A 10990-nucleotide genomic window follows, 5' to 3' on the forward strand; every position below is an offset into this window, starting at 1 on the left:
TCTCCCTTGGCCCGATCGGTCCTCCCTCTATCACTTTCTCTCTCTCTAGCCGCCGACCGATCTCCCTTGGCCTGATCGGTCTTCCCTTTCTCACTCACTCACACTCTCTCTCTCTCTAGCTGCTGATCGATCTCCCTTGGCCCGCTCAGTCCTCCCTCTTTCACTCTCTCTTTCACTCTTTGGCCGTCAACCAATCTCCCTTTCTTTCTCTCCCTTTAGCATCGACTTCCCACCAGTTCTCTCTCTAGCGGCACTAGAACCCAGGCCTCCTAACCAGCGATGGCACGACCCCAAAGCTTAAACACCCCACTGGCATCACAAAGACCCCAGACTCTCCCTCTCTGACCGGCGACAACAAAGCCCAAACCTCAAAATCTCCTTTTTTTTGTATTTTTTTATGTGGATTTGTTGTGGCTATTAGGAATCTTAGGATTTTTTTTGAGTTTTTTTTATTTTTGCTGGTAGCTGAGGTTTTCAGATTTTTTTTTTGGCTCCCCCTTTTTTTGGCTATGGATCCTCCTTTATACTCGATTCTTGGCTTCGTGGGGGGGGGGGGGGGGGGCACGCTCCCACTACCCTGCCAGACACGAATTTTTCGTGTCTGGCAGAGTGAGGGTGGTGCCTAGCAGGGTGCATCCGCATCCTGCCAGTCGTACCTCTCTTTCTCTCTTCTATTATTATTATTATTTTTTTAATTGATTAATTTTTAATTTTTGTTTCTTTTTGTTTATCTGAGAAAATTTATAGTGTCTACAGAGTAGTTTTTGATACATGAAGAAAATCTTTGAGCGTTTTAAGTATTTTTGAGTGATTTTTGATATATGAAGAAAACTTTTGAATATTTTGAGCATTCTTTGTCAAGTAAGCATATTAGTTAATTATGTTGTTTAATGGAATATGATGTATCGTCTAAAGTTGTTGATCTTATCAAATAAAATTCAGTAGTTTTTGTAGTTTTTGGGCATTGTGTGACTAATTTTTAAGCATTGCGTGACTGACTTTGGGCATTACGTGACTAATTTTTAAGCATTGCGTGACTGACTTTAGGCAATGTTGACTGACTTTGGATATTGCGTGACTGGTTGTATAACATTGCGTGACTAGTTGATAGGTATTGCGTGACTTGTTAATAAGGCATTGTGTGACTTAGGGCCTTGCTCACTCTCTTATACAAAAACAAAATATACCCCATTTACAAAATATTTTCTGAACAATTTTAATTCAAAATCTCATAAAAAAATCAAAATCTCAACAAATATTCTTAACAATCATCTCAATCCCAAACACAACAAAACCGTGAACCACCATAAAATCTATCAAACATGCTTTAGCTGTTTCTTCTCCCTAAGCAAAATCACTGCCTGCAAGGAGCAAAATCACTGTTCATCGCTCTTGAGAACCCCAAGATCCATCATCCAAAAAAATAAAATAAAATAAGAAAGAGCTTGATGTCATCTCTGCGTTTTGGATAGCAAGATAGATAGTATTTGATAAGAGAGAGAAATCGAGATTTCATTTTAAAATTTTTATCTAGATGGTGGGATAAAGAAAACTGAAACCATTTTAATTTGTCTGAAATTATTTAAAGAGTATTATTGTTAAGTCATGTCAAAAATTGACTAAAAGTAGTTAAAATTATAAAAAGTGATATTTTTGAATTGGGCTTATGAGGAAGGTTAATTCTCACAATTTCCTTCTTTATCAACAGCCAACAATGTGGTCGTATGGTTTTAGTTAGGCGCACGATTATTGTTTGTTTCATTGAATCGGACAATGTTGTTCTTTCATTAACGCAACCTCTGTTGTTCGCTGAAGATGGAAGGCAAGTACATAAGTCAACATCGTGGTAGCTTGTGCTTTGTTCATAAATTTTTGTACAAAAACATAAAAGAAATCTATCGATTTTTTTCTAAGTTGCGAGGTCTCTGTTCAATAATCTCACGATCTTAATTTGTGCATTCCTAGTTGGGTGTGGCATCCACTTTTGTGCTATCCCATTAAAGGTAGAGTCCACACATGAAAACTTAAAACGCAGAGCGGTATGTTGTTTTGAGTTACCCCGTCTTTGTCACTTTCAGTCTTCATGCCCACAAGTCTTTAAGTGAACAGACCAAAAGCCAAAAAAGCACAGCTTTGGACGTAGAGATGTCGAAGCTGTTTGCGAGAATTGCTGAGTATTTCAGCAACAGAACATTCATAGGTATAAACAAAGCTGGGAATCGTTACTTCACTAGAAAAGAAGAGATTGATGGTGTAACGACCTCTCCCCGATCGCTACCAGGGTTCGAGACCTCTAAGAGATCCAGTCAAGTCCCGAACAAGCCTTAATGAAATTTCTCGATATCTCATTATACACATTTACTAAACCATATTAATGCTCAAAACATATATATTTATTCCATGAATTTAACAATAAGCATAGTAATGTCAAATTGCTAAAAGTCGACCTCTAACAGCAGAACGACTCGGGATAAAATGCTATGAGATGCCTTTACCTATTTGCAGTAGATCGCACATACCGATGATTACATACCAGGCCAATTCCTATATGCAAAAGGGAAAATAAAAGGGGTGTGAGTCTTATAGACTCAGTGATCATCATCGACCCCGTGAGCAGGCGAGGAGGGGAAACAAACATAAAGGTGGAATGTTTATAAATCCAAGAATAAGCGTAGAAAGCACACTCCATTAAATTGAGAGATTTTGTTTTTATACCTTGCAAGTCTTAAAAATAATAAATTACAAATAAACAAATATGAAAACGGTTATATTTAAAGTACTAGAAAATCTTTCAACTTCAATATCCAGTCAATAGTAAATCCAATGGCAAGCGTTAAATGAAAAGTCTCAAACATAAAAATGCGAAATAATCGATCACCAATGAATATGTAAATTTCACTTACCATTCAATGGTATATTTCAAGTATTAATGTCATGCATTATGTAATAAAAATTCACAAGTGAGCATCATCCTCGGGTAGGTTTAGTATAGCCTTTAGGCTTACTTTCTCAAACACCATCACTTACTCGTGGGAACTGCCTACACCACCATATGAATCGGGGCTTCAGGTCCCCCTTTACTTACTCGTGGGAACTACCCACACCACTCAATATAAATCGGGGCTTCAGGTCGCCTTTTACCTACTCGTGAGAACTATCCACACCACCCAATATAAATCGAGGCTTTAGATCCCCTTTTACAATCAAATATCAATAATCAACAATTACTACTTTGTGCACAAAGACCACACTTGACCTGATGTGGTAACAGATCCTACCCCAGAGTGTCTCATTCACGTTAAAATGAAAATAATTACAATTTAATGCATTTACAAAACATGACAGATCAAAAACAATATAATTATAATTTGAATGTTATGCATAATTTATTTCAAAGTATGACATATCCATCAAATCAGCATGCCAAGTGAAATCAATAATAATAATTTTTTTTATCAAATGCCATGAATCAAATAATGACCATTGACCCAAACATCACACAAGCTTGTAAGGTATGATTTTGAAGCGAAAATTATTGAAATGTTTGTTTCTTCGTAATTAAAACCTTGTAGGTATATACCTACATATAATATAAAAAAACGAATTTAAAATCCTTGATTGCAATCACAAACAATTTAGAGCTTTCTACCAACTCATGTTTTTCACAATTTCATCAACCATCAAATGTAATATACATAATATATTTATAGGGATATAATTTTTAAAATTTAACACTCACTCACCTCACAATAGCGAGATGTTACAACGTTATATCTACTTGTCAATGGCTCGTTATTTTCTCCAACTTGCCATCGTAGTGCATCTCCTCTACTTATTTCTCTTAAATATTGAAATTCACTTAATATATATAATATTATTTTATTATTTTTTTTCTCCATTTTTCTGCTCTTTTCTTTTTNTTATTATTTATTATTATCATTATTATTTTTAAGCATGTAGAATATTTTAGGTGTGTACATTCCATCCACCTTTTATCGCTTTCAACATATAAATTCGTATCAATTAATCTTTCGTCACCGGGACAGTTATATTAACTACTATACGAGGAGACGACGTGTTACATATGGTATTCATAAGTGGGTCTCATTCCCTTCTCTTTTCAATAATTTTTTTTTCTAGTTTTGCATTTTTATGGATATGGGTATTCGTTAATGATCCTGCTCTTGCATTTGCTATGTGGGTTTTATACTGGAGGTCCTTATTGCTTTTGAATTTTATTTTTTGAACTTTTTGCATTGGTTTCGTGGAGTTTTCTATATGAATTCATGGATTTTCCATCTGGGATTTTTGAAGAATAAAGTGTTGGACTGCATTTTGTGTTCTTTGTGGTTTCAAATTAGTAATTGGATACTTGGATTCTCCTGCGATCTTCTATTGTGTTAGATACTTGATTTGTTTGGAGGTTAGCTCTTTGTTAATGAAATAATGTAAGGAAAAGATTTGAAGCCTTCAATTTATCAACGTAGTAGGAAAATAGATAGCTCTAATTCCATTTGGTTCTTGAGAAAACTTAAATCCCTACTTATTCATCGTCTAATTATGTTTATTCCGTGACGTTGAGCTGAGTTTCAGTTTTGTTTATGATGGAAATTTTAAAACTATGACACGATCTTGCCCCAAGGTACTGGTCCAGTGAGAAGTTCAATTATCTTAAGGTCTCATAATGGAGTACACTTACCCCTATAATGAGGTTTTGAGTAGGGAGAAAGAAAAAATAAAGCAGGGGGGAGAACAACTTATTTGTAAATGATATACAATTATGTTTTCGTATGCCATTATTATTACATTTTTCTGATATTATAGTTTTGTTTATGTACTAGTAAAGGAGAAAAGATGGGTGGAATTCAAAGGAGAGCAAGATCCAACCACAATCCCCGGTAAGCTTTTTAGCAAAAGTTGCTCACTTGTTGACCATAGCATAGAGTGGACAGAAATACATTCATATTAACTGATCAGGCTGCACATTGAAAACTAACTACAGTAGAAACTGCATTGTTTGTTTCCAATACTTATGGTTTCTTGCAATTTGATTGCTGTAGTTGAATGGATATGTTGGTTGAATGGGCAGCGAAAGAAAGCTCCAACTCCAGAGGTACTTAAAAATATATTTCATTGCATACTTTGACAGCCCCCTCCCCCCTCCACTTCTCAAAGCAGCAAAAACCTCCCTTACCCAAAGATAAAGTGTAGCAGAATTATGATTCAAATGCATAAAATCTCTTAAATAGATATTATATTTGATAGAAACATTTTGGTACCATAGTCTTTTACTTTAGTTACTAATGTTTCCGGTAAGATATCCTGGTGGAATGATTTTAAGTTTGATTTGATAGTTTATTGTTTCTATCTTCAGGAAATAATGGAACTTGAAGCAAGGCGTGAACGTGTTAGGCTTAACGTTGCTCGTACGTATTCTTAGGATCATCACTTAACGTGTTCTGCCACTGTATTCTCTGAAAATGATTTGTAAAGCACCATCACGATGTAAAGCACTATTGTTGTGAAAATGTAAATCACTACTTCATTCTCTCTAGCCTCTATCTAATTTGTAGTGTAGAGAGCAAAGCTTTAAGATAGTTTAGCTTTCTTACAAGAACATCATGATAAATACTAGATATAATGTCATTAATAGTATCATGTTGATACTAAAAAGGTAATTAAGATGCAGAAATTGAATAGAAAAAAGGTAACCAGGATTTGGCATCGTGTAGCCTCGATACATATAAAGTAGTTTAAATTACAGAAAAAAGCACCATGCCAAACAGTGAGACAGAGCATATGATTGAAGATCAAGGAGAATATAACAGAGCAAAAGGTGCAAGAATAATAGAATCATTGAACAAAAATTTCTCTTTATTCAGTTCCCAAAATAAGAAGCTCAAGTTACATGCTGTGGTATATAAAACTATGCACTTCATTACCAGCATATTTAGCAAATCACAATATTTTCACCAACAGAAGGATATTGGAGAAAAGAGAAATGAATAAGAAGAAAGAAAGAGATAAAGATGGTCAACCTATGAGACTATGTAAGTGCCTCAGCTCCAGCAACAATCTCCAAAATCTCACCAGTGATTTTTGCCTGTCGTTCCCGATTATAAACAATAGAAAGATTCTTCCTCAACTCAACTGCATTATCAGTAGCATTACTCATTGCGTTCATTCTAGCTGCCAGCTCACTCGCCAATGATTCCTGCAATGCCCTCAAGATCTGACTATTCAAATAGAGAGGCATCATGGCATCGAGAATCTGAACTGGATCTTGCTCAAACTGCATAAGAGGTGAAATTCCCCCTCCTTCCATCCTCACCCTATCCCTCTCCACGATCAGCTTCCCGCTCTTGGTTGTCAACCTAAACAACTCATCTTCCATAGCATCAACACAAGTCCCATTCACATCAAAAACCTTTCCTTGCACTGACAATGGAAGCAAAGTTCGGATTACTGGATCTGAATTCACCAAAGATACAAACTTTGTATATACAAGCTCAACCTTATCAACCTCTTCAGTAACAAATAATGAAAAAACATCATCAGCAATTATTTGAGCCTCTTTCGCCGTAGGAAACCCTCCTCCTTCAACAAACCTATCAACCGAAACATGATCCCTACTCCTAAAATAAGAATTACCTTTTTTCCCTACACTAATAACAGTATAATCCAATCCAAGACCTTTCAATTCCGCAAACCGGGACTCAGCCTTTTTAATCACTGCATTGTTGAAACTACCACAAAGGCCCCTATCGCCAGTTACAACAACGAGAGCTACTTTCCTTACAGGTCTAATAACAGTTAAAGGACAATCAATATCTTCACATTGTAAATTTTCACTAACGGTGAAAAGGAACTCAACTAAAGCCTCAGTAAAAGGCCTACCATTGATGACAGCTTCTTGAGCTCTCCTCACCTTTGCAGCTGCCACCAGCTTCATTGCTTCAGTGATTTTTTGAGTGTTTTTGACTGTTGCAATCCGCTCTCGGAGCTCACGAAGACTGCTTTGAACTGGAGCAAAAGGGGAAGGAGATTGAGAGAGGCTTTTGAGGGGTAATATTTGAGGGAATTGGACAAATGGGTTTCGGTTAAATTGATGAAAGAGTACATTTTTGTTGGAATTTGAAGGTTTTGATGAGATCCAAGTTGGTAGATTTGAAGAATACATCGTTTTGAGAGAGGGTTTTTGCGGGTTTTAGGTTTAAGCTTTGGGTTCAACTTCACAGTTTGTACAGACAGACCAAGGTGATGTGAGTTCCTAAGCGATGGGAAATAGAAACGACAATGATCTGGGGAACAATCCAACAAACGGGGATTTGGAGTTCGGACTTTGTTCTTTTGCTCTTAGGCTCTGTTTGGACCTCTACGAGTTACTGAGGACGGATTAATTAATAATTTTTTCTCAGTAACAAACAGACCCCACTAAAAGTAGAGTCCACGCATGAAAACTTAAACGCAAAGCGGTATGTCGTTTTGAGTTGCGCCGTCTCCGTCACCTTCAGCCTCCATGCCCACGAGTCCTTAATTGAGCAGGCCAAAAGCCAAAAAAGCGTAGCTTTGGACGCAGAGATGTCGAAGCTGTTTGCGAGAATTGCTGGGTGTTTGAGCAACAGAACATTCATAGGTGTAGACAAAGCTGGGAATCGTTACTTCACTAGAAAAGAAGGGATTGATGGTATCCGTAAGTGGGTCTCATTCCCTTCTCTTTTCAATTTTTTATTTTCTAGTTTTGCATTTTTATGGATATGGGTATTCGTTAATGATCCTGCTTTTGCATTTGCTATGTGGGTTTTATACTAGAGGTCCTTAGTTCTTTTGAATTTTATTTTTTGAACTTTTTGCTTTGGTTTCGTGGAGTTTTCTATATGAATTCATGGATTTTCCATCTGGGATTTTTGAAGAATAAAGTGTTGGACTGCATTTTGTGTTCTTTGTGCTTTCAAATTAGTAATTGGATTCTTGGATTCTCCTGTGATCTTCTCTTGTGTTAGATATTTGATTTGTTTGGAGGTTAGCTCTTTGTTTATGAAATAATGTAAGGAAAAGACTTGAAGCCTTCAATTTATCAAGTAGTAGGAAAATAGATAGCTCTAATTCCATTTGGTTCTTGAGAAAACTTAAATCCCTACTTATTTATCGTCTAATTATGTTTATTCCGTTTTGTTGAGCTGAGTTTCAGTTTTGTTTATGATGGAAATTTTAAAACTATGACACGATCTTGCTCCAAGGTATTGGTCCAGTGAGAAGTTCAATTATCTTAAGGTCTCATAATGGAGTACACTTACCCCTATAATGAGGTTTTGAGTAGGGAGAAAGAAAAAATAAAGCAGGGGGGAGAACATCTTATTCGTAAATGATATACAATTATGTTTTCATATGCCATTGCCATTACGTTTTTCTGACATTATAGTTTTGTTTATGTACTAGTAAAGGAGAAAAGATGGGTGGAATTCAAAGGAGAGCAAGATCCAACCACAATCCCAGGTAAGCTTTTTAGCGAAAGTTGCTCACTTGTTCACCATAGCATAGAGTAGTCAGAAATACATTCATATTAACTGATCAGGCTGCATATTGAAAACTGACTACAGTATAAACTGCATTGTTTGTTTCCAATACTTATGGTTTCTTGCAATTTGATTGCTGTAGTTGAATGGATATGTTGGTTGAATGGGCAGCGAAAGAAAGCTCCAACTCCAGAGGTACTTACAAATGTATTTCGTTGCATACTTTGACAGCCCCCTCCCCCCTCCACTTCTCGAAGCAGCAAAAATCTCCCTCACCCAAAGATAAAGTGTAGCAGAATTATGATTCAAATGCATAAAATCTCTTAAATAGATATTATATTTGATAGAAACATTTTGGTACCACAGTCTTTTACTTTAGTTACTAGTGTTTCCGGTAAGATATCCTGGTGGAATGATTTTAAGTTTGATTTGACAGTTTATTGTTTCAATCTTAAGGAAATAATGGAACTGGAAGCAAGGCGTGAACGTGTTAGGCTTAACGTTGTTCGTACGTATTCTTAGGATCATCACTTAACATGTTCTGCCACTGTATTCTCTGAAAATGATTTGTCTTGCCTTTTTTTTTTTTTTTGGAAAAGTTTTGAAAAAGGAAGAAGAGGAAAGGAAAGCCAGAGAAGGCAGTAAGAAGGCTGTGAGCTCTGGTGAGCTGCTGTTCTTGTGTCCTCCTATCTCCCTTTTCTCTTTTTGCTCATGCAATTGTTGATAATTGTGCCGCAATTAATAGGTAAAGTTGGAGGTCCAGACTTAAAAAGCTTCATTCGGCAATTTCCATCTGCTTCGGAAGGTGTTACATTCTTTTACTGATAAGTCCTAAAATATGAGCAATACTATTTTAAGCTTTGGTGCTGATGATATTTTCGTTCTTTTGTTTTTACTCTCAGGTGACAAAGTTGAACAAGCATCAGATGGAAGGTGGGTGACACATACTGTTTGATAACATGACTAAAACATTGCTGAGAGTTGAAGCAATTCAAGTACAAACTTATTGAATTGTTTATCAGAGTGGCTTATTATTCTCCTAATCTAATTCCCATGTTGGATTTCCTTTCTTTTTTACTCTAACTGCACTGATGAATGCTGTTCCTGACCCACTTGAGATGCTTTTACTTCCAACTTGGTTCTGCCCTACTGTTGCTTCTTCACTTTAGGCCTCTGTTTTTGTTCCTCCCTATTTCTGTTGTTCTAGCTGATGAATGAATCTTTATCCTTTTTCATTACCTTTCGTTGGAATGATGTGTGGCAGCTAAGGTATAGCATAATTGGTAGTTTGACTAGTTGTACCTCCCATCTAAAGACAAGAATGCTTCCCCCTTTACCCCTTCTTCTTAAGTATACAGAAAAAAAATGGTATCTGGTAAATTGAGTTGTCACTTGGGTTTATTTGATTCTTTTTTTTTTTTTTATCATATCACAAAAACTGCTTGCTACATATGTATGCTTTAACATCATGCGTCATATTTGTAGGACCAAAGAGACACAGGAAGAGAAGGGAAAACCACTTCCAGAGTAAGTTTCAGACCCTTTCTGAATATATGATATGCAGAACAAGCCAACTTCATAGATTTGTTCTACTTACTATTTTTGCTAACCCGAAATACGTAATCTTTTATTCTCTACACTTTTTTTTCAGGTCTTCAGAACCAACAGGTTCCGGTGCATCCTACAAGCCAGGAACATGGCAACCGCCAACATGATAATCAACACATGTTAAGGAATATCGTCTTCACCTCTGATCCTTACCACAGAATCTACTCTGAGATAAATTGCATTTGTTGGTTGTGAAGCCTCAAATTTTCTGGCAATCTAAATGAACATTCTTTAGCTGATTACATCCGAAATCCTTTTTTCATCTGTTTGAGCTTTGATAGATGACACTTGATGTTCAAATCCTCTCCATCGATGTATGATCGCAGGGGTAAATTTCGAACCTGTTCTGTATCATGATGTATAAGTTCTAGCCCGGAAATGTAGGGTGCTAAAATTTTGGTAGTATTCTTTTGTCACTCTCTTAGAACATTTGGATATGAACAATAGTACTCATTAGTCTTAATCATCTTCATTTCAGTGGATTATGAACATGAGCATGGAAAGTTTAATTTTGCAGGAAAATTGTTTCTGGGTTTTGGAAATCAACATATAGTAATCATATCATCTAATTGCTTGTTAGAGATTCATAAAATCATAACATTCATACAATGGTCATTCCCACTTAAAATTTCAAGGAGTAAACTTTTTCCATGAAGACCAAACTCACCCACCTATCCCACTACACTCTTGTCTCTCTCTCAGTGGGCTTAAATAAATAAATAAAATCCTTTATTTATATAAATTTTTGCAATTAAGTTCATATATTTTTATCATAGTCAATTAAGTCTTTTTTTCATTTATTTGCATCTAATTGAGTCTTTATTTTTTTTTTATTTGACTCCATTGAGCTCTTGTATGGAAATACA

General features: G+C 36.0%; 3 protein-coding genes across 5 annotated transcripts; 2 read left to right on the plus strand and 1 right to left on the minus strand.

The window, feature by feature from the left end:
• On the plus strand, window positions 2135–5554 carry LOC108662923. Its single transcript, XM_018124666.1, has 5 exons — window positions 2135–2253; window positions 2301–2304; window positions 4842–4898; window positions 5061–5113; window positions 5375–5554. Exons 1-5 carry the CDS (start codon window positions 2146–2148, stop codon window positions 5438–5440), a joined length of 288 nt encoding a protein of 95 aa, XP_017980155.1. The 5' UTR covers window positions 2135–2145; the 3' UTR covers window positions 5441–5554.
• LOC18593493 (ATP synthase gamma chain 1, chloroplastic) lies at window positions 5857–7358 on the minus strand. Its single transcript, XM_007020746.2, has one exon. It carries the CDS (start codon window positions 7178–7180, stop codon window positions 6047–6049), a length of 1134 nt encoding a protein of 377 aa, XP_007020808.2. The 5' UTR covers window positions 7181–7358; the 3' UTR covers window positions 5857–6046.
• LOC18593494 lies at window positions 7486–10590 on the plus strand. Of its 3 annotated transcripts, none has more exons than XM_007020747.2 (9): window positions 7486–7693; window positions 8440–8496; window positions 8659–8711; window positions 8973–9024; window positions 9116–9178; window positions 9262–9321; window positions 9419–9449; window positions 10002–10043; window positions 10168–10587. In XM_007020747.2, the coding sequence occupies exons 1-9, from the start codon at window positions 7582–7584 to the stop codon at window positions 10229–10231; spliced, it is 534 nt and encodes a 177-aa protein (XP_007020809.2). In that variant the 5' UTR covers window positions 7486–7581; the 3' UTR covers window positions 10232–10587. The 3 variants fall into 3 exon arrangements, with proteins under 3 accessions (XP_007020809.2, XP_017980153.1, XP_017980154.1); XM_018124664.1 differs by having other exon boundaries at window positions 7599–7697; window positions 10168–10590; XM_018124665.1 differs by having other exon boundaries at window positions 7599–7693; window positions 8445–8496; window positions 10168–10590.

This window comes from Theobroma cacao, chromosome 7 (assembly GCF_000208745.1).
Source record: "Theobroma cacao cultivar B97-61/B2 chromosome 7, Criollo_cocoa_genome_V2, whole genome shotgun sequence".
NCBI classification, from domain to species: Eukaryota; Viridiplantae; Streptophyta; class Magnoliopsida; order Malvales; family Malvaceae; genus Theobroma; species Theobroma cacao.